The sequence below is a fragment of the Sus scrofa genome, chromosome 1, assembly GCF_054392235.1.
Source record: "Sus scrofa isolate SSC_HxYL_T2T_F1_AM1 chromosome 1, Sscrofa_HxYL_maternal_Yorkshire_Landrace_v2.0, whole genome shotgun sequence".
NCBI lineage: Eukaryota > Metazoa > Chordata > Mammalia > Artiodactyla > Suidae > Sus > Sus scrofa.
In genome coordinates, this window is record NC_139383.1 from 50,945,638 (window position 1) to 50,969,756 (window position 24,119).

Here is a 24,119-nt window from a genome sequence, read left to right on the forward strand (position 1 = left end):
TTCATTGTCCCCAAAGGTGACACAAAGAGGCCATCCTTTTCCTGATCTGTCTATAATATACATACACCCACAGTACCTGGCCCTACTTACTCAAGTGCTGTGGGCTGTCCTTGGTTCAGCCCTAAGACCCCAGACAGCCAGGGGGCCTTTGGTTAGGGGTCCTGCAGCCTCCGAAAGTGTACACTGATGGGCAGAAGCTGTCCTTTAACCTTGGAGTTGTGCTGGCAAGTGGAACATACATATACACACCCCACCCCCCTAAGAGACAGGCAGCCATGTGAGCACTTCTAGCCATGCTGCTTGGTCAGACTGTTCGTGTGGAGGCAGGTACTCATCAGAGGAAACATCCGTGTCTAGAGCACTCGGTTGAGACTGGAGTGATGGCTCTTCCAAGCACTTTAGGTTTTCTTGAGGTTATATCTCCTCCACAGGGAATAGACCCCAGGGTTTTGAGCAAGATCTTAGATTGAACGGAACTCTACATGACGAAAGATCACTTGGGAAGGGGGTTGCTTTGTTACCTGGCAGCTTTAATAGTAAACCCTGTGTGCTTCACCCTGCTTTCATGTAAAGCCCCATCCACAAAGGAGCGCGCTCACGGGGAGGTTGTGTACTGGCCAAGGGCCCCGTGGTGAGGGCAGGCAGACCTCTGGTCCCGCAGGGGGCTTCCACGCTCTCAGCCTCTGCTCTTCTGCTCCTTCACTGGGAGTTCAGATAGATTTTATTCAAGCACACTGTTCTATTTGGTATTCCATCATGTCTGATTTCTTACATGTATCAGATCCTTTGCAAAATCATGTGGCTTTTCCCCCCTGTCCTAAAATTCTTACTAATTCATCATAATAGATTCAAAATATTGTTTTAGTCTGTGAGCATAACGCTTGGATTGAATTTGTTGGAAGGTTTTTTAACAGACATTAAATATTTGAATTTTTAAAAATTAAAGCCAAACCATATACATGATTATACATGATTTAACTTCTTGCTGCTGACCTTATTCTAGAGTTTGAGGACTCTTACCCTGTTTTTACTAGTCTTCATAGAATTCTTTGAAACACTTCATATCTAAGTCAATTCCCAATATACAGTGCAAGTGAATATTTAACCTTGGAGCTGTAGTGCTGGCAGATGGAGCACATGCACACCACCCACCCCCACCCCTGGAATAGACAACTGGCCATGTGAGCACTGTCCAAGTATTAGTCGCTTGTGACTAATAGTGTCTGTGTGCAGGATACTGGAGATTAAGTGAAAATTCTTGTTTTTGTGTTCATTTACCCCATCCACAAGTGGAATACAAGATATGGGTGAGAGTGTAGGTGGTTGAAGTTTTGCTGTACCTTATTTCTGAGTAGACTGGAAGCATTCTAATGCTGTGGTTAAAGCAGACAAGATGAGGTTCATAAAAATATCACAATATAGCTCTTCAAAAACTTTTTTTTTTTCCCCCAAAGACGACAAAATGAGTTATTGCAGCACTCTCTTGGTCTGCTGTAGTTGCAGAAATGTTCTTTATTCCAAGGGATACCAGTTCCTTTGAAGCAGTAATTGCTGCAGGAGATGCCTGAGCATCTCCCAGGATGGTGATACCCAAGGCATCACCACATACCTATTGTTGAACCCACTGTGGTCAGGATGAGATGGGCAAAAGCCGTATCAGTCCAGCACAAGCACAGTTATCAGGGAGGAAGTTTCATCTGCTGCTTTTACGTTAGCAGATTTTAAACTCGGAAATGTACTTTTATCTTAGATGTTGACTTTGCTTCTTGGGCTTGTAAATGATTCCCTTTAATGTTACCATTTTTACCTTCTACAATTGTTTAATTTCTAATTTCATAACTTCATTTGGGTTTCAAGTAATGGATGAGCTATGTTTTAGTATGCTGAATTCAACAGCTTGTTTTGGTATCTGTCTCAGGGGACGTCCTCTGTACCAGCAGCTGCTCCTCTGTCTACAGTGACATCTGGGGATTTGGATCTGTTCACTGAGCAAACTACAAAGTCAGAAGAGGTGGCAAAGAAACAACTCTCCAAAGACTCCATCTTATCTCTGTATGGCACAGGGACTCTCCAGCAGCAGAGTGCTCCTGGTAATAATGCATTTTGAAGTCTGCTTTCAGTGAATTGCAATGACATTACTAGAATGTATCCTTTGTTGCTACATAATGTCAATTATATTTCTTCCCTGTTTGCCCTGTGTAACAAGTGCTCTTGTTGCAGTTTACACAACTACAAAACTGAAATGAATGGAGCATTAGGATTAAAAAGCACATACAGGATGCAAAAAACTTTATTCTTTTAATAACAACAAGCTGGGCATATGCCAGTTAATATCATTTCGCAAGCTTTATAGGACATGGATTATTTTTGAAAAATTTATTTGCATAACGTTTATAACTGTGGTATGGGTATTTTTTTATGCAAACAGTTTGAACTGTCACATGAAATCAAAAAAAGCTTTTGAGTTTTCAATAATTATAAATACTAGCACTGTTAAGATTTATTTACAGTTTTAATCTGTCAGACCATTTCCTCTGAAATAATGGGCTGCATTTTACTTATGAGTTGAAATTACATGACATCCCAGCTGCTTCCATAAAAACCAGACACAGTCAACTCTGACTTGTTTATTTGGTAATGAGACCAGTGGTGCAAATCAGTAGAAACACAATCTCATGCTGTGTAGTTTGGTCTTCACAATGGATATTTTATGTAGCTATTGCACAAGATCTTTTTATTCTCATTAAATCTGCTCAGGTTCATAACTGATTTGTCTTCATTCTGGAAGCAACCAGCTCTGAGGGTGTAGATGTGAACTGGTCTGAGCAGTGGGAGCAGCTAGAGCACAATTAAAATTTTTGCTGCTCAGAAAGATAGTCATCCTTTTTCTGTGCTTATAGAAGTGAGCGCAGCTGTTTACAGTAGCCCTTTTTCCTTCGTTCATCTTCTCTCAATGGTGTTTATGATACAGGAGTATTTATGGGACCCACAAATATACCGTTTACCTCACAAGCACCGACTGCATTTCAAGGCTTTCCATCCATGGGCGTGCCTGTGCCTGCAGCTCCCGGCCTTGTGGGAAACATGATGGGACAGAGCGCAGGCATGATGGCTGGCATGCCCATGCCCAACGGCTTCATGGGAAACGCACAGACTGGAGTGTTGCCGCTTCCCCCAGGTGTGGTTGGCCCCCCCGGAGGAATGGTGGGACAGATGGGTGCACCCCAGAGCAAGTTTGGCCTGCCGCCAGCACAGCAGCCCCAGTGGAATCTCTCACAGGTAGGGGTCGTTTTCTCTCCAGCTGCTCCAAAATCCTAAGAAGCCAGATTTGTTTTCTAAATGGTTTTATTTGTATTTAAATCTAACAATCTAGCAGAAATAATTGAGTAGAGATAATAAGAGGTCAAAACTGAATAGACAAATGAGTGGTCATTGTTCCTGTATTTAGAATATTCTGTAGAGAAATGTTAAGCCTTTTTTCATTTCAGATTATAACACAGCTATAATGGTGAATATCCTTAATCTGTAACAGCTAGAAATTACCATGGATATCTTTGAAGCACCAGGCTTTAACCCAGCTTCCTGGTGGAGTGTTTTTATAGACCACCCTATTTTCACTAATAATTTGGGGGATTTTTGGTAACTTTCACAAATTATAAAAATTTTTCTCAAAGCACTATTATTTGAGAGAGCTAGACTATTCTCCATGGATGGCTTATTGACCATGGATTTATAAAAAGTGCTTTGGATCAAAAATGTAAAGTTGTATTTCCTTCTTAATCTTATAATCACATTTATGTTTAAAAAGAATACCCACTAGTTCAAGAATTCCTGTAAGATAAGAACAAGTCCATAGTTGTGTCAGATACCCCTTCACATTAGAAACTCTTCTACCCGAGTTAGAGCCAGGAGACAAAGTTTTAGTATTAGGTCTTTGAGATCCATCCTGATTCCCCTCTGGCTCCACAGACAGAGGCCCTCAGACTTAGGTTCATGCCCCAACTCTTCTTCTTGGTATACTTCCTATTTGATTTCTCTAGTATTTTAGTGACCTTGATTTCTGTTCCAGTCAGCATTCAGGGAATAGTATATAGGGATTTCTAACTGACATCAGCAAAACCACTATGAGTGTTCCAGGTTATTTTTACTATCACTATTTAAAGGAATATCTGCATGACATCAGTCTCTGCTTTCTGGGCATCTCAGAAATTGTAAGTATTGAATGTCAGCTTTTGTGCAGCCAGAGTGCTTAAGCACATGCAACTCAGGCTGGGGTGCTACGAACCGGTAAGGAATTAACACTGCTTTACTTCCAGGCAGCCCGAAGGGGGATGTTGTTCTCCAATACTCCCTCAGTGGCATCTTCTCAAAACAGCCTTTAGTACCTAGGAAAAAGTTAGCTGCCCTCCAGACACTTAGGCCCCATCAGTGATGTGGTTAATATTAGTGTCTTTGAAAAGTTACAAACAAAATGAACTTTACTAATACAATCCAGCCCTGAGCAATAGTAGGTTTTGAATCCCCTCTACTTTGTGGTGATCTTCTTGCCTTTCCCTCATTTATCATCAATCTTAGAAGTAAGAGTACCATAGAAGAAGTGTTAAGATGCTTATGTACATACATGACTCCAGTCTGGAAGAAAAATACATGTACTCTTAAACCTTATATAATGAAAATTAACTTTAGATGTTTATGTGGTTGGCAGATAAGCAAAAGAAAAAATGTTCTTTAACCTTGTTTAATATTTAGAAGGTATGTAGAGGCATTTAAGGTTTTAATAAAAGCAGAGTAATTGCCATCATATATATAGTTAATAATTTTGGAGTATTTTACTTTGAAGCATTGTCTTAGTCCTTAATAGTTAAAGTAGTCTATCCTAGTATAGTTGAAAGTTAGAATAGCATACTTGGTATATCCAGATACAAATTCAAAGATTGCTTTGGTACATCTTTAGGGGACAAGAAATTGTCCAGAAAATGGGATTTAAGATCACTTTATGGTGAAAAAGTGGAAGAAAATAAAGACCAAGTAGCATAGTAGCTGTTTGCTTTCTGTAGAAAAAGCATTGTGTGGTCGTCTGCTTTTACCCCAGGGTTCAGACTACTTTTCACACAGATGAAAAATACTTAGAATTACTGTTCAACCTTAGTACCTCTCTGACTAAATCAATGTCAAATAAAGGCAGCTTATAATAAAATAGAGTAACATAAAATATATAACAGTGTCAAAAGATACAAGAATTGAAAGTGAAGGAAACCTTTTATATGTTCACAGGTGAACCAGCAAATGTCTGGCCTGAGCTTGGGCAGCACGGCCCCCGCGGGGGCCCTCGGCCAGCCCCCCAGCACCACAGCGGGCTGGGCAGGGAGCTCGTCGGGTCAGACGCTCAGCACACAGCTGTGGAAGTGAGCACGCAGCACCTCCTCCAGGGCGCCCGCGGCCTTCTTGCTGCAACGCATCCAGCTCCCCTGTTCATTCATGTACATATTTTTTTCCCCTCATTTGTTCATATTAAGAATTATCTGATCGACCGTGTTGGTCTGTGCTGATTAAATTTGATGTGGTGAAAAGCAGGTTGAGAAACCATTTCATATCAAGGGCGCCTTTGCCCGTAACTCCCATGATGTCATAGACACCTTATCTGAGAAGCTGCTCAGTCAACCTGCATAATGGGTTTCACTCTCGATGCAACTGTAGCTCTAACGTTTGCATATAAGGGCAGTAGTTATCATGTTAGTAATACTTCTAACAGTATAACCCCACCCCCAAATTAGCCAGTAATCCTGTAGGAAGGTACTGTATGATCAAATGTTTAATCATATAAATAGAATGTAAGTGTGTCACTGAGCACTGCTCCCATGTGTAGCCAGATTCTTTTATTCCATCAGTCACTTTACTGTGCTGTTGTTATGATGTGCTTAACAGGGAACGTGGCTAGTGAAAGGAAGATAAACCTGGATGTCACTACAAAACTTAGTTTAGCAAATGTTCAAAGAAGTCAGGTTTTGTACCTGCCTCTCTCAGAGTTTGGCTCTCTTCCTGTGTCCACACAGTGCTAACATGAAGACCTTCTGTGCACTCGATGCAAACAGGGTAACTAAACAAGCCACTTCAGTCCTTGAAGGTGTATCCAGGTCCATGATGGTAATTGTGTTTACATTTTATGGTGCCTAGTACTGACAGATGTTATATCCCTATATTAAACGGATGAATCCATAGACCGGTTTTTTGTGGGTTTTATTTCCTATGATGTATATACTGCCACCAGTTTTACAAAAATTACTTCAGAATTGGAAATGTGTAGTTGACAAAATACTTGTCATCTGTAAAACCTGTTCAGTTCCACCAAGTATAATAAGGCCAAATGGGGAGAAAAGCATCTTAAGATTCTCAGAATGGTACCCTGCGGTGCCATTAGCTGTACCGCGCGAAGACCTTCCAGGTGGTTATATGGGGGAACATGCAAAACAAATGGGGACAAGAGCATACATTTTGTACCATCCACTTAGCTTCTGGGAACTGACCAGCTCTCTGTAAGCAGGTGTCCAGCAGGTGGTGATCTGGCTGCTGTGCTGAGCAGAGCGGACGGTACCTGGGTGCCCACAGCCTGCCCTCACCTGTTCTCCTCTGCGTCCACGCCGTCTGCGGCACCCGTGGTGGCTTCAATTTATACCTCGATCCTCACTGTGTCCAGGCGGTACTTGGGCTCGTTGGCTAGGTTAACCTTCTCTGTCCGAGTGTGCCACACGAGGACCTGAGGGGAGGAAGCCTGGTGGGTAGCCATGCTCTCCATGTGGACACGGCAGGGGCAGGGGCAGGGGCACACGGAAAAGGAATACCTTGGTGCAGTTATTGGCTTTCGGTTCCAGTTCTTCGACTGTTGTGATCTGCTTTAGAAAGTCAGATTCCTGCATCCCTGGCTGGGATCCACGACGCTTAAATACAGCTTTTGGGTTGGACAAGATGACTTGAAGGCTTACAGCAAATCCTTTGTGAAAAGTTAAAAAAAAAAAAAAGTCTTTAAAATATTGGTGTATTCTCTTTTTTTCTATATAATTTTGGTCACATCAGAAACAGGTTTTAAAATACCTACCGTATGCCATGTCTTGGTTCCCAAAGTTTAACAGAAGCATTGCCTGTATCATATCTCAAAAGGAAAACCCATCATTACAATACAGTACGTTTGGTGCTGTGATCGAGGTGTGTGCATGAAGGGTCAGGTGGGTCTGCTGTAAAATACGAAGTCGAGTCTATCGATAATAAAGGGTGTGTTTTATAAGCTGCTGTTTCATAGAGGTCATAACACCCAAGTCTCTATGTTTGACACTCTGGGAATAACTAAGAACCACACACCCTAACTGTCCCTGGGTCTGAGGGCCCACGTGTGTACTTTACTAAAACCAGCACTGCTTGATGGACCTTGGGTTTAGAAGACTGAAGAACAGAAGTCAATTAGCTACTCTGGTCATTTGGTATAAGTTTCCAATTTGATTCCATCTAAAAAGGGTAGAGGATTTGGAAGTCAGTACAGGAGATACCGGGCCATTTGATAAATTTGTTTCTTATATTTCATTTTTCAAGGAAACAAATTAGTGTTAATTTCCTTGAATGGTTTGGTCTTATAAAAAATCATTACTATTTAATCTGAATTTAACAAACTGTGTGTTAAAGGCTTAGCCGTTAAGTATTCCACAAGCCATCTCAGCAAGCAGCTGTCACCACTATCGTAATTATTTTTAAAGTCTGGAGCCCTGGACCTCTGCTCGGAATGACTTAAGCGGACACTGTAAAGCTAGACACCCTTCCAAAGTTATGAGGACCAATCTCCAGGAACATTTCTTAGCAACATTTTGCCCTTCCCTACATTAACTGAGTTGATTTATGCTTCTTTTTGCAAAAGTATAGGTAGCAAAAAAAAAAAAAAAAAAAAAAACCCCAAATGATACCTGTCTGTACTGGGGGAACTGTGGGCAGACCACAGCCAGCGTCCCCTAACCTCCCCAGATGCCAGTCTGAACCAGCCCCATGTTTCTTGACTCTGCTGCCTCCAAGCACTTCTCACCAATAAGCTACCTGCAGACAACTTGGTACAGCAGGTGCTGAGTGAGGCAGAACAGAGACTACAGAAGATTATCTTCAGGACTCTACTCCTATCCCCACCAGTCCTGGAGTGGGCAGCACATTCTGGCAGAATTCAGAATTAGCAGGCTTTTGTTTTTCATGGGCCCTTGCAGCTGAGAACCCGCCAAGGCACTTAAACTTTGTTTCTGAAACTTCCCAATTTCTTCATCTGCAAGAGAGGAGTGACAGCTCCTCACCTTGTGTCCAATATAAAATCAGTGAATGCCGTGGTACAGTGGATTAAGAATCTGACTGCAATGGCTTGGGTTGCTGTGGAGGTGTGGGTTTGATCCCCAGCCTGGGAACTTCTATATACTGTTTTTATGACCATTAAAAAAAAAATAGTGAATGGAAAGTCTGCACTAACTGCAAAGTGCTGTTCAATGAACCCTAAAATATATAAATACAAACACCTATAAATACCATTATGAGGGGAGGTGGTATTAGCCACCATGTATGACTGGAAGACAGTGATGATAGGAAAAGGTTCGTGAGAGTTCTAGGCCACTCGCATTTCACCTGACTTTGCCAACAAGTCTGAAGCCTTCCTCAAATATAGCTCCAACAGCCAAGGGGCTCAAAAATAAATAAATAAATAATAAATAAATAAATAAATATAAAAGGCCAAAGGTTCAAATTAATACAAGAAAGTGACTTCTAATAGATAAACTCTGATTTTAGGATCAAAAGATTTCTGGGTTTTTTCATGTGCTTATAAATAAGCTTCATCTTTTTCTTCTAATTGAGAGTCTGCCCTTTTCAGTCACACTGAAGCTCCTGGTATATTTTTCACATTGCTTAAGGTACTGGTTTTATTTCCCCATTCTCATAAAACAACAGGATCCAAACTGCAGAAGTCATTGAGAAAATTATGTGAAGCCACTTGTGATCTGATTTCCTTCATTCTTCCCCAAGACTGACACATTGATCATCGTGACCACTGAAGGATTCAGAGTAAGAGCATCTTCTTGCTTTTCTTTGGCTTGGGATATCCTTCTAGCTCTGTAAGCAGTTGCATGGCAAAAATCTACCACTTCAGGTGAAGCTGACAGCCAGTTATGAAGCTACATGCTGTTTTGCTGCAAGGCCCTTTCCTGGCTTCACTGGAGAATAGGTTGCCCCTAGGAGGCCAGCAGCCTGCAGAGAGGGATTGAGCGGGCAGCTGGCTCATATAATACAAAAGAGAGAGGGGATAATTCAGATGCTCCCCACTGCCTCCCTCCACTTTCTTCTCCAGAACGCTCCCTGAGCTCTGCAAGGAAAGTGGGTCACAGCTGACAATGCAGAACCCACATGATAACCAGGCTGAGCACTAGTTGCCTTCTGGGGAGTCATCTGACCCGCTGTGAAATTGGAGCTTAAGAATCCTGCCTCTGGAGTTCCCATCGTGGCGCAGTGGTTAATCCGACTAGGAACCATGAGGTTGCGGGTTCGGTCCCTGCCCTTGCTCGGTGGGTTAATGATCCGGCATTGCTGTGAGCTGTGGTGTAGGTTGCAGACGCGGCTCGGATCCTATGTTGCCCTGGCTCTGGTGTAGGCCGGTGGCTACAGCTCCGATTGGACCCCTAGCCTGGGAACCTCCATATGGTGCGGGAGTGGCCCAAGAAATAGCAAAGACAGAAAGACAAAAAAAAAAAAAAAAAAAATCCTGCCTCTGAAAGCAGGCAAGGAGCCTTTAGCTTCTAAACCATTGCTTCCAACCTAAGATGGGTATCGAGTTTTCTTCATTTTCCAAGCATTTATGCCTCAAGTATTACATTTACCCTTCCCTTTTTCCAGTGAAACTAATTTAGCTTTAAAGGTGTTTTCAGAAGATTTTGAGGTACTAGGAGCCTCTGTCCTGGCCAGTTGTGTAAAAAATAAAACGCAAATGAACACTGGTTATGGCTGTGAAGGCAGGACCTCCTGGTTTCCTCGAGTGGAGTGGGGTAGGGGTGGAGACATGTTCCCTCCCAGTCAGAAGGACTGAGCCACCTCTGTGTATGCTTCCTGATGAACAAGTGCTCTTCATAGTCCATCAAAGCCATTTCTACTTACGATGCAGAAGCAACAAGGACTGGTTTTTCCCTATTGTCTTAAATAACTAAAAATCAGACAAGATATTTGAAAAAATAGTTTCTACATATTGACAAAGAGGCACCACAGGACAGAAAACCCTGAAAAGAGAGAAATGTGAGCCCTAGTGTCGCCCCACTTTCCAGCCTGATGTGTGTTTCCGGGCTATTCCTCTGGGAGGGGAACACACAGCTCTGCAGTCTCCTCAAACTCAGGAGCACAATCGGGAACTTGGGGCGGCCAAGACAGCTGGAACTGACAGGACATCAACTGGAGAGCGGAGAGCTTTGCTGTCTGTAGAGGGCTCTCCTCGGGCCCACCTCGTCTGATCAGCAAATGCTTGTGAGACTCTCTGGGGCAAGAAAGGAACCACTGGAGAGAAGCTGGAGAGTCAAGCACTGGTGCCCATCAAGGTGGGGCTGCAGTGGGACACCTGTAAACATGCTTGGACAGCAGCAGTCCATGGTCAGAGCAGCCATGGAATTAAGGCTTATCTGGTTTTGCCTAACAAACTTTAGAAATAAGCCAAGAAAGAATCAAAAAAAAATTTTTTTTTTTTTTGTCTTTTTGCTATTTCTTGGACCGCTCCCGCACCATTTGGAGGTTCCCAGGCTAGGGGTCCAATCGAAGCTGTAGCCACCGGCCTACACCAGAGCCACATCAACGCAGGATCCGAGCCGCGTCTGCAACCTACACCACAGCTCACGGCAACGCCGGATCGTTAACCCACTGAGCAAGGGCAGGGACCGAACCCGCAACCTCATGGTTCCTAGTCGGATTCGTTAGCCACTGCGCCACGACGGGAACTCCCAAAATATTTCTAAGTAACTTAATTGTATCCCCCCAAAAACCCAAAAGTAAATAAATATATATATATATAATTCAAGCATATAATTATACTCACATATACACACCCATGTGTGTATAATTATGTGTGTATATACATATGTAAAATAAATGCCTGCTACACATTTTATATATATAAATGCAATCATATAAATAACTAAACACTATATATATGTATATAGTTTTTCTAGTACTTAGCAACAGAATTTAAAATGCCTAAGATATAAAAATGACCAATGTACTAAGAAGCAGGAAATTATAATCCCATAATGAAAACTAAGCAGAAATGACACAGATGATAGAAGTACGAGAACGAGGACATTAAAACATAAATGCGCTTAAGACAAAAACCTAGGGAAAGGTTGAACATGTTAAGTAGGAATATGGAAGATTTTTAAAAGACCTAAATTGAGCCCACTCTGGGCTCAGCTGGATGGGATTAAAAGCCAAAAAAATACACTGGATGAGATTAAAAACCAGTAAGACACTGCAGAATAGGAGTTCCTGTTGTGGTTCAGCGGGTTAAGAACCTGACTAGCATCTGTGAGGACATGGATTCCATCCCTGGCCTTGCTCAGTGGGTTAAGGATCTGGCACTGCCACAAGCTATGGCATAGGTCATAGATGTGGCTTGGATCCACTGTTACCGCGGCTGTGGCGTAGGCTGCAGTTGCAGCTCTAATTCAACCCCTAGCCATATGCAGGAGTGGCTGTTAAAAAAAAAAAAAAAAAAAAAAAAAAAAAGACACTGCAGAATAAAAGATCAGTAAACAGTAAAAGATAGTAAACAGCAGAAACCACCGAAAGGAAACAAAAAAGGGAAAACACCAACATACACACGTGCACACACGAGACATGGGAACAGAATGAAACGTGGGAGTAGGGGACAGAAAAATATTTGAAGAAGTAACGTGAAATTTTTCCAAATTTGAAAAATCAATAAGGATTTGTTTTTTGCTTTTTTTTTTTTTTTTTTTTTTTTTTAAGAGCACACCTGGGGCATATGGAGATTCCCAGGCTACTGGTCCAATTGGGGCTATAGCTGCTGACCTAAGCCTACAATCACAGAAACGCAGGACCTGAGCTATGTCTGCGACCTACACCACAGCACACAGCAACACTGAATCCTTAACATACTGAATGAGGCCAGGGATCGAACCTGCATCCTCATGGATACTAGTCGGGCTCGTTACTGCTGAGCCACAACGGGAACCTCCAGTAAGGATTTTTAAGACTTAACACCATCAACCAACTTGGTCTGACATTTACCAAACACTCTACCCAACGCAGCAGAATCCACATTTGAGTGCACTTGGAACACTATTAAGATAGGCTATTGTCTGGGTCATAAATCAAGTCTCAATACATTTAAAAGAATTCCAACTATACAAAGTATATCTCTAACCACAGTAAAATTAAAATAGAAATCAACAGTATAAAGATACCTGGAAAATCTCCAGATATTTGGGAACTAAACAACATAATTCTAGATAACATACGAATAAAGAAATGAAAAAAAAGTAAACTGAATGAAAACAAAAACGACATCAAAATTTGAGATACCTCTAAAGCAGTTCTTATGTGAAAGATTATTTTTAGAAGCACTAAACGTTTTTAAAATTCATCTTTTTACTGAGGTAACACTGGTTTATAACAAGTTTCATGTGTACAACAATTATGTTTCAACATCCGTATGCACTACAGTGTGCTCATCACTAAAAGCTGACCCTCTTCACCCACTGGCCACCCCCTATCTACCCTCCCTTCTAGTAGCCGCTACTGTGTTTTTGTTTAGTTCATTTGTTTTAGATTCTGAACAAGTGAAGTCATATCGTATTTGTCTTTCACTGATTTATTTCACTTTGCATAATAACCCTCAAGGTTCATCCAAGTCACAAATGACAGGGTTTCCTTTTTTTTTTTTTTTGGTCTTTTTGCTATTTCTTTGGGCCGCTCCCGCGGCATATGGAGGTTCCCAGGCTAGGGGTCGAATCGGAGCTGCAGCCACTGGCCTACGCCAGAGCCACAGCAACGCGGGATCCGAGCCGCGTCTGCAACCTACACCACAGCTCACGGCAACGCCGGATCCTTAACCCACTGAGCAAGGGCAGGGACCGAACCCGCAACCTCATGGTTCCTAGTCGGATTCGTTAACCACTGCGCCACGACGGGAACTCCCTTTTTTTTTTTTAATGTCTGAGTAGTAGTCCATTTATAGATGTACCACATTCATCCACTGAGGGGCCCTTAGGCTATTTCTACATCTTGGCTATTGTAAACAATGCTGCAGTGGACATAGGGGGGCATATATCTTTCCAAATTAGTGTTATCCTATTCTTTGGATAAGTACCCAGAAGTGGAATAGCTAGAAAATTAATCATTCTTAATTTCTTAGGAATCTCATACTAATTTCCATAGCAGCTGTATCAGTTTACATTCCCACCAACAGTGTAAGAGGGTTCCCTTTTCTCCACACTCTAACACATTATTTCTTGATCTTTTTTTTTTTAAATAATAGGTGATATCTCATTGTGGTTTTGATTTGCATTTCCTTAATAATCAGTGATGGACATCTTTTCATATGCTTTTTGGCCATCTGTGTGTCTACTTTGGAAAAGTGTTCAGATTTTCTGCCCAGTTTTTAATCAGGGTGTTTGTTTTTGTTCTTGAGTTATATAAGTTCTTTATATATACTGGATGTTACCCCCTTATCAGATAAATGATTTAAAAATACCATCTTCCATTTGGTAGGCAGTCATTTCATTTGTTGATGGTTTCCTTTGCTGTGCAGAAGCTTTCTAGTTTGATGTAATCCCAATTATTTATTTTTGCTTTGGTTTCTCTTGCCTGAAGAAACATATCCAGGAATATATTGCTAAAGTTGACTTAAAAAGTATACTGCCTATGTTTCATTTTGGAGTGTTTTGGTTTCAGATCTTACATTCAAGTCTTTAATCCATTTTGGGTAGACTTTGTGTATGGTCTAAGATAGTGGTCTAGTTTCATTTTTTTTTTTTTTTTGCATGTGGTTGTCCAGTCTTCCCAACACTATTGAGTAGACTGTCCTTCTTCCATTGCATGTTCTTTGTTCCTCTGTCATAAATTAATGTCCACTTACATGTGGGTTTATTTCTGGGCTCTCAGTTCTGTTCCATTTATCTGTGTCTATTTTTCTGCCAATTTGAAATCAAGGGGTGTGATAGCTCCAGCTCCTTTTGGCCTCACAATTTTGACTATTAGAGATCTTTTGTGATGCCATATAAATTTTAGGATTTTTCTATTTCTATGAGAAATGTCATTGGTATTTTGACAGATTATAATGAATCTGTGGATTGCTCTAGGTGATATGGACATTTTAACAGTGTTAATTTTTCCAATGAGTGATTGAGCATAGATTAACTCTACATTTTTGTTGTCTTCTACAATTTCTTTCGCCATTGTCTTTTTTTTTTTTTTCTCTTTTCTTTTGCCATTGTCTTATAGCTTGCAGTGTACAGGTCTTTCACCTCAGTTAAATTTATTCCTAGGTACTTTTTTCTTTTTGTTGAAATTACAAATGGCATTTCTTTTTTTTTCCTTTTTCTTTTTTTATTGGTATTCTTAGGGCTGCACCTACGGCATATGGAGGTTCCCAGGCTAGGGGTTGAACTGGAACTGTAGCCACTGTCCTACACCACAGCAATAGCAACACTAGATCTGAGCCACACCACAGCTCCTGGCAACGCCAGATCCTTAACCCACTGAGCAAGGCCAGGGATCGAACCTGTGTCCTCATGGATACTAGTCGGGTTCGTTTCCCCTGAACCACAACAGGAACTCCATAAATGGCATTTCTTACTTTCTCTGACAGTTCATTAGTGTATAGAAACATAAGAGATTTTTATATATTAATTTTGTACCTTACAACTTTACTGTATTCGGCTATTATTTCTAATGGTTTTTTTGGTGGCATTTTTAGGGTTCTATGTTTATAATATCATATCATCTATAAATAGTGAGTTTCACTTCTTTCCAATTTGCACGCCTTTTCTTTTCCCTTCCTTCCTCCCTCCATCCTTCCCTTCCTTCCTTTCTTGACTGTTCTGCTAGTACTTCCAATACTATATTAGTAAGAGTGGCAAGACTGGGCATCCTTTTCTTGTTCCTGATCTTAAAGAGGGACAGCTTTCAGTTTTTCACAGTGGAATGTAATGTGAGATGTGGGTCTGTCATATATAGCTTTTATTAAGTTGAAATATGTTCCTTCTGTACCTATTTTATTGAGAATATTTATCATAAATGGATGTTGAATTTTGTCAAATGCTTTTTCAGCATCTGTTGAGGTGATATGATCTTTATCTTTCATTTTGTTAGTGTAGTTTATCATATTGATTAATTTGGAGGTGTTGAACCATTTTTGCATCCCTGGAATACATCCCACTTGATTATGGTATATGATCTTTTTAATGTATTATATTCAATTTGCTAATATTGTATTATATTCAATTTGCTAATATATTTTGCATCTAACATTTTTGCATCTATTGCACATATTTTTGCATGTACTGTATTATATTCAATTTGCTAATATTTTTTTGCATTCATATTGGCCTGTGATTTTCTTTTTTTGTATTTCTTTGGTATCAGGGTAATGGTGGCCTCATAAAATGAGTTATGAAGCATTCCTTATTCTTCAAGGTGTTTGGAAGAATTTGAGAAGTACAGGTATTAAATCTTTGAATTTTTAGTGAAATTCTCCTGTTACAGCATTTGAGCCTGGACTTGTTTTTAGAGAGGTTTTTGATACCTGGTTCTATCTCCGTACCAGTGATTGGTTTGTTCATATTTTCTACTTCTTCGTGACTTAGTCTTGGAAAGGTGGTATGATTCTAAGAATTCATTTCTTCTAGGTTGTCCAATTTGTTCGCATGTAGCTATTCATAGTATTCACTTAAAACCTTTTGTATTTCTGTGGTATCCTTTGCAATTTTCCCTCTTATCATTCCTAATTTTATCTTACTGAGCCTCCTTTTTTTTTTCCCTGTAAGTTTTGTCATTTTTTAAATGGTTTTTTAATAATGGTTTTTAAAGGTTTGTCATTTTCAAAATTTTTTTTTTTTTACATTTTCAAAGAGCCAGCTCTTAGTTTCTTAATCTCTTCTATTGTCTTTTTAGTCCGTATTGATTTCTATTTTTTGTCTTTTTAGCTATTTCTTGGGCCGCTCCCGCGGCATATGGAGGTTTCCAGGCTAGGGGTTGAATCGGAGCTGGAGCCACCGGCCTACGCCAGAGCCACAGCAACGCAGGATCTGAGCCGCGTCTGCAACCTACACCACAGCTCACGGCAATGCCGGATCCTTAACCCACTGAGCAAGGGCAGGGACCGAACCTGCAACCTCATGGTTCCTAGTCGGATTCGTTAACCACTGCGCCACGACGGGAACTTCCGTATTGATTTCCAGTCTGCTCTTTATTATACTCACTTTGGGCTTTGCTTGTTCTTTTTCTAGTTCCTTTAAGTGTAAGGTTAGATTGTTTGAGATTTTTCTTGTTTCTTGATGTAGGTCTATATTGCTGTAAATTTCCACCTTAGTACCACTTTTGCTTGCATACCTTAGATTTTGGTATGTTATTTTCATATCTCTTGAGATATTTTTAAAATTTCTCCTTTGATTTCCTCATTGACCCAAGAGTTACCCAGTAGCGTATTAAGCAGTTTCTATATATTTGGGATTTTTCCAGGTTGCTTTTCATAATTTCTCGTATCATACCACTGTGGTCAGAAGAGATGCTTGTTATGATTTCTGTCTTCTTAAATAATTGAGACTTATTTTGTATCCCAGCATATGCTGTCTCCTTGAGAATGTTCTATGTGTACTTGAGAAGAATATGTCTTCCACTGCATTTGGATGGAATGTTCTGTATAAATCTATTAAGCCATCTGGTCTAATATTACACTTAAGGCCACTGTTTCTTTGTTGACTTTCTGTAAGGATGATCTATCCACTGATGTAACTGGAGTGTTAATGTCCCTGCTATTACTGTGTTGCTGTCAATGTCTCCCTTTAGGTTTGTTAATAATTGCTTTATATTTTTTGGTGCTCCTAAATGTTAGGTGAACATACATTATTAACTATTATGTTTTCTTGATGAATTGTCTCCTTTATCATTATATCCTTAGCATCTTTGTCACTTGTTACCCTTTTGGGTTGAAGTATATTTTGTCTGACATGAGTATGGCTACACCTGGTTTCTTTCAGCCGCCATTTTCCTAGAGTATCATCTTCCATCCAATCACCTTGAACCTCTGTCTTCAGAGCTGAGATGAGTCTCTGAGAGGCAACAAATTTTAATCCAGTCATCTACTCTGTGTCTTTTTTTTTTTTTAAGGGCCACATCTGAAGCATATGGAAGTTCTCTGGCTAGGGGTCGAATTAGAGCCACAGCTGCCAGCCTACGCCATAGCATAGCAACGCAGGATGGAGCCACGTCTGCGACCTACACCACAGCTCACAGCAACGCCAGATCCCCAACCCACTAAATGAGGCCAGGGATCGAACCTGCATCCTCATGGATACTACTCTGATTTGTTTCCACTGCACTGCAATGGGAACTCCCTACTCTGTGTCTTTTGATTGGTGAATTCACTTCACTGACATATAGGGTAACTGATAAATGAGGACTCAGTTCTGCCATTTTATCTTTTGTTTCAAGTTGCTCCATATCTCCATTGCTTCTTTGTCCTTGTGTTTGTCTGCCATTTTAATTTGGTAGTTTTCTATGACGTTTTTCTCAGGTCCTCCTTTTTTATGTGTTGTATCTCTGTTCTACATTCATGTTTTGTGGTTATGAGAATTTTAGAAAACGTCTTATACATTAAAGTCCTTTCGGAGCACCCATTGTGTCTCAGCAGTAACAAACCCTGTAAGTATCCATGAGGATGCAGGTTTGACCCCTAGGGAACTTCCATATGCCACACCTGCAGCCCTAAAACAAACAAACAACAAACAGTAAACAAAAAGAACAAATTAGGTCCTTTTTCTTCTGATAGCATCTTATCCTCCTTTGCCTATGCAATTCCACCCTTTTTCTCTTCCCCTTTTATGTTTTTGTTGTCTCAAACTATCCCTTTTTTATGTTGTGAATTTGTGACCAAATTGAAATAGTTATTTTATAGCTTTTTGCCTTTAACCTGCATGCTATAATTGTCTAACAACCTATTGTAATACAGAGTTGCTATTTTCTATTTATCATCATATTCAAAGCTTCCTGTATACTGGCCTTTTCATTTCAGGTAGAAAAAGTTTTTTTTTTCTTTTTGTCTTTTTAGGGCTGCACCCATAACATATGGAAGGTCTCAGGCTAGGGGTTGAATTGGAGCTATAACCACTGGCCTACACCACAGCCACAGCAACATGGGATCCTTAACCCGCTGAGTGAGACCAGGGATCAAACCCACATCCTCATGGATACTAGTCAGATTCATTTCCTCTGAGCCATGACAGGAACTCCTAGAAAACTTCTTTTCAATATTTCTTATAAAGTGTATCTAGTGATGATGAACTTCCTCAGTTTTTTGTTTGTCTGGGGAAGACTTTATTTCTCCTTTGCTAATAGAGTATTCTTGGCTGACAGTTTTTATCTTTCAGTACCTTGAATACGTCACCCTCCCCTGCCTGTGCCATGTCTTTTGGTGCCCTCCTTGCTGTTTGTGTCCTTGGGGGCATGTTGCTTTGCTGTTGCCAGTATTACTGTTGTCACTAGCATCACAGCTTGGGGCTCTGGGAAGGTGGGCACCTCCACTGCTTCCAGGGTTGCCTGAGTCATGAGCTCTAAGCCGCAAGAGAGCATAGAAGGTGGCAAGGGAGTTGAGGCTCTGGGTGCCTCTGCCACATAAGGGGTTATGTTAAGTGTAAGTCTTCCACCTTTGTTCTTTTTCAAGATCATTTGGCTGTTGAGCCCCTTGCTTTCCCATATGAATTTTAGGATCACCATGTCTATTTCTGCAAAAAGAGCAGCCAAAATTTTGATAGGAGCTGCACTGAATCTTTAGATAAATTTGCAGATTACTGTCATTTTAGTAATATTAATAAATTTTCTAATCAATAACATTATCTTCTAATGTAATACAAGGCTTCTCTTTTTTCCTGGGCAGTCTAACTAAAAAACTGCCAACTCTTTATGCTTCTAAATAAGACTTTTGGTTTTGCTGATATGCTCTATTGCTTTTCTATTCTCTATATCATTTATTTTTCCTCTAATTTTACTTCTTCCCTGCTGCTTATTTTGGGTTTAGTTTGTTCTAATGTTTCTGGTTTCTCCTGGTAAATAATTAGGTAATTGGTTTGAGATCTTTTTTCTTTTTAACAGAGGTATTTGCAGCTATAAATTTTCCTCTAAGCACTTGTTGAGTCCACTCTATAGGTTTTAGTATTCCTGTTTCCATTTTCATTCATCTCAAAGTATTTTCCAATTTCTCTTCTGGTTTCTTGTTTAATTAGGAATGGGCCATTTAATTTCTACATGTTTCTGAATTCCACAAACTCCTTTCTGGAATTGATTTCTGATTTCCTGCCAGTGTGGCCTAAAACCATACTTTGTTTATTTTTATTTATGACTTAAGACCTAACACAATGTGGTCTATCCTAGAGAATATTCAATTGTGCATTTGAAAAGAATGTGTATTTCACTGTTGCGTGAAATGTTCTATAGATATTAAAGTCTAGTTGGTTTATAGTGCTTTTCAAGTCTTCTATTCCAGCTATTCTATCTAGCTTATTCTGTTATTAAGAGATGAATGAGTTGATATTTGTAGCTATTATCATTGAACTATTTCTCCCTTCACTTCTGTTGTTTTTGCTTTACGTATTTTAGGTCTCCATTTTAAGATATTATACATTTATAATTATTTCAGTTTCTTGATAGATTGCCTTTTTTTTTTTTTTCTGTCTTTTTGTCTTTTTGTCATTTCTTGGGCCGCTCCCGCGGCATATGGAGGTTCCCAGGCTAGGGGTCTAATCGGAGCTGTAGCCACTGGCCTATGCCAGAGCCACAGCAACGCGGGATCCAAGCCATGTCTGCAACCCACACCACAGCTCATGGCAACGCTGGTGCCTCAACCCAGTGAGCAAGGCCAGGGATCGAACCTGCAACCTCATGGTTCCCAGTCGGATTCGTTAACCACTGAGCCATGTCGGGAACTCCTAGATTGCCTTTTATCATTATAATACAACCTTTTTTGTCACTAGTAACAATTTTTGTCGTAAAGTCTATTTTGTATGTTATTCATATAGCCACTCCAGCTCTTTTGGGGGGATTTCTTATTTAATTATGTCTTCTTCCATTCCTTTGTTTTTTCAATCTGTTTCTCTGAATCTAAAATATTTGCCTTGTATATAATACGATCTAGTTGGATATTTTTCTACCCATTCTGCCCATCTGCCTTTTGGACTATTTAATCCACTTACATGTAATGTAATTACTGATAAATTAAGATTTACATCTGCCAGTTTGTGATTTGTTTTCAATGTGTTTTCATTCTTCTGTTTGTCCATTACCATCTTCTTTCGCATTAAGCAGGTATTTTCTAGTGTAACGTTGCTATTCATAATTCCTTTTTTTTTTTTTTTTTTTTTTTTTGTCTTTTTGGCTGCACCCACAGCACATGGAAGTTCCTGAGCCAGGACTCAAACCCACACCACAGCAGCATCCGGAGTCACAGCAGTTACAATGCTGGGTCTTTAACTAAGTCACAGAGGAACTCCAATTTGTCATTCTTTTACAATAGGTTTTGGAGTTATTTACTTAGCTGTTGCCCTGGGGATTACAATTAGCATCTTAACTTCTAACAATCTTGTTTCAGATTAATGCAGAGTTAATTTCATTGGTATATAAGAATTTTGCTCCTAAATAACTCCATTTTCTCCCTTCTTTTGTGCTATTATTATAGAAATTACATCTATAAACATTGTCTCTCAACCCAGACTCCTAATTATCATTTTATGTAGCTGTCTTTTAAATCAGAAAAGGGAAAAAAAGAGTTACAGGTAAAAACTTCATTAATACTGTCTTTTGAATTTATCTATAGGATTACTTTTACTGCTGCACTTTTTTTTTTCATGTGTATTAGAGTTACTGTCTAGTGACTTTTCACTTTGGCCTCAAAGACTCCCTATAGTATTTCTTATAGAATATATTTGCTAGCAATGAATTTTCTTGAAATTTGTATATTGGAAATATCTTAATTTCTCCATTTTTGAGAGATAATTTCACTAGACATAGCATTGTTGGTTGACAGGTTTTTTCCTTCCAGAATTTTAAATATGTCAAACCACTGCCTTCTGGCTTCCATGGTTCCTGTGAGCAATCAGCTATTAATCTTATTGATATGTCACTTCTCTTTGATGCTCTCAAGAGTCTCTTCATCATTGTCTTTCAACTGTTTGAATATGATGTATCTAGGTGGGGTCTCTCTTTGTCCTACTTAGAGTCCATTAACCTACTTGGATGTGTAGAATAATGCTTTTCATACAAATTGGGGAAGACCATTTTTCTCCAAATGTTCTTTCTAGCCGTTACTTTTCTGGGGCTCACAGTATGCATATGTTTGTACTCTTGACCCATAGGTCCCTGAAGATCTGTTAATTTTTCTTTTTTCTTTTCTGTTCTTCAAACTCAACTGACCTATCTTTACAGTACACTGATCTGCTCAAATCTGCTTTGACCACCCCCCACCAGTAAATTTTGCATTTTCATTATTATACTTTTCAACTCCACCTTTTCTACTAGGTTCTCTTTTACTTTTTAAATTATTTAATTTAAATTCTACCTCTCATCAAACCCCCTATTTGATGAGAAATCATTCTCATATTTTCCTTTAGTTGTTCAGACATGGTTTCTTTTAGTTGATTGGATATATTTAAAATAGCTAGTTGAAAGTATTTGTCTAGTAAGTCTAATGTCTGGACCTTCTCAGTGACAATTTCTATTAACTTGTGTATTGGTCAGGCTTATTTCTTTGCATGTCCTATAATTTCTTATTGAAAACCAAACATTTAAAGTAATCAAATGTGGCAACTCTGGGAATCAGATAGTCTCACCTCTCTAGCACATGTTGTTACTAATTTTTACTTAAGCTAATTTTGTAAAGTCTGTATACTTTGCTATGTAGCCACTGAAGTCTCTTCCCTGTTAGCTTAGAGGTCAGTTAAATATTGGACACATTTCCTTAAATTCCTGGAACCAAAGAAGCTCCTAGTCTTTGCCATGGGGCTCTGTGTGCATGCTGGGCCTGTTTTCAACACTCAGCCAAGCATCTTACAACTCTGCCTTAACCTTCATCACTTCCTACTTGCACAGTGGCTCAATCAGTTAGAGATGGGAACTCAGGGCCTTAAAACATTTTTCTTAAGCACATGCACATCTCTGGGCATGAACACAGAACTACACATACATACGACCTCCTAGAATTCCAGTAATAAGTCAGACTTTTTTGAAGCCTCTTATGGAATAAAACATTTCCCCAACTTTTTCTATATATGGCTTAGCTTAATGTTTGCCATGACTATTATCATTGCTTCAGGGAGCTTGATGGTAAAAATCGTTATTTTGTTTTTATTCCCATTTTTATTTATCTTGCTTTGTTTTGATTTTATTTTGAGGGATTTGTGTTTGATTTTTGTTTCTGAAAAAATGCCCCCAGGAAAAAGGCCATTTGCCCTGGGTGAGGTCTGAGTGAGGTCATAAAAAGAAAGTTTTGTGAACAGGATTTTCTAGAGAACCATTATGTCAAATAATTGCAGTTCTCTTAGAGTAGAGCTTCAAATGAGTTACAACCTTGTTATTTCCTCCCAGTGAATGCTAGGATCAGCAGGTATTGATTTTTGCCATGACTGTAAGGCTCTTGGTTTTTAAGGATACTGTGGAGCTGGGGAGAATGGGTAGGAATAGGGAAAGTTGAAACAATGCAATACTCATTGTTCTTACCAAGACTTACCCATTTTTCTCAAATAAATACTCTCCAGACTGATGCACACTGTGGATTAATTTCCACAGTTTTGAAAAAGTTGATTTTGACAATTCTTGCTGTATTCTCATTGTTTTTATATAGCTCAGAATATTCAAAGGTCCTTACTCTGCCAATACCAATGATGTCACTTCCTTTCTCTTTCCAAATCCCATTAAAATCCTTTGATGTGGATAGGCATGGAAGAAGAAGCTATAGTAACATAGGGCATAAAGGGTAAAAATGGACAACTGCTGAGGAATTAAAATACTTCGAGATCATACACCATGATCAAGTGGGATTTATCTCAGGGATGTAAGGATTCTTCAGTATCTGCAAATCAATCACTGTGATACACCACATTAACAAATGGAAGAATAAAAACCATATGATCACCTCAATAGATTTGGAAAAAGCTTTTGACAAAATTCAATACCCATTTATGATAAAAACTCTCCAGAAAGTGGGCATAAGGGAACCTACCTCAATATAATAAAGGCCACATATGATAAATCCACAGCTAACATTATTCTTATTGCAAAAAGCTGAAAGAATTTCTGCTAAGATCAGGAGGTCCATTCTCACCACTTCTATTCAACTTCACTTTGGAAGTCCTAGCCACAGCAATGAGACAAGAAAAATAAAAGGAATCCAAATTGGCAAAGAAGTAGACCCATCACTTTTTGCAGATAACATAATACTATATCATAGAAAATCCTAAAGATGCGATCAGAAAACTCAAGAACAGCTCATCAATAAATTCAGTAAAGTTGCAGGATACAAAATTATTACACAAAATCTCTTGCTTTTCTACAACTGACAATGAAGGATCAGAAAGAGAAATTAAGGAAACAATTCCATTTACAATCTCATCAAGAGAATAAAATACCTAGGAAAAAGCCTACATAAGGAGGCAAAAGACCTGTACTCTGAAAACTATAAGACACTGATGAAGGAAATCAAAGATGACATAAATAGATGGAAAGATATACTGTGTTCTTGGACTGGAAGAATCAATATTGTCAAAATGGCTAGACTATCCAAGACAATATATGAGTTGATGCAATTCCTATCAAATTGCCAATGGCATTTTTTCACAGAACTAGAACAAATA

The 24,119-nt window shown here is 39.5% G+C and overlaps 2 protein-coding genes across 8 annotated transcripts in view; one reads left to right on the forward strand and one right to left on the reverse strand.

Annotated features, from left to right (window-relative positions):
• SMAP1 (small ArfGAP 1) overlaps positions 1-6,218 on the forward strand; it is a 160,821-nt gene extending 154,603 nt beyond the window's left edge. For all 7 annotated transcript variants that reach the window (XM_021089472.2, XM_084958811.1, XM_005659254.4 and 4 more), the window contains 3 exons: positions 1,919-2,090; positions 2,972-3,279; positions 5,275-6,218. In XM_021089472.2, coding sequence (XP_020945131.1) covers positions 1,919-2,090; positions 2,972-3,279; positions 5,275-5,409 — 615 coding nt within the window. In that variant the 3' untranslated portion in view covers positions 5,410-6,218. The remainder of the gene's footprint in view (positions 1-1,918; positions 2,091-2,971; positions 3,280-5,274) is intronic.
• Positions 2,273-24,119, reverse strand: part of B3GAT2 (beta-1,3-glucuronyltransferase 2) — a 103,344-nt gene continuing 81,497 nt past the window's right edge. Inside the window, exons 3-4 of the mRNA XM_003121263.5 lie at positions 6,840-6,988; positions 2,273-6,754 (exon numbers count right to left, since the gene is read on the reverse strand). Of these exons, the coding sequence (XP_003121311.1) occupies positions 6,668-6,754; positions 6,840-6,988 (236 nt within the window). The 3' untranslated portion in view covers positions 2,273-6,667. The remainder of the gene's footprint in view (positions 6,755-6,839; positions 6,989-24,119) is intronic.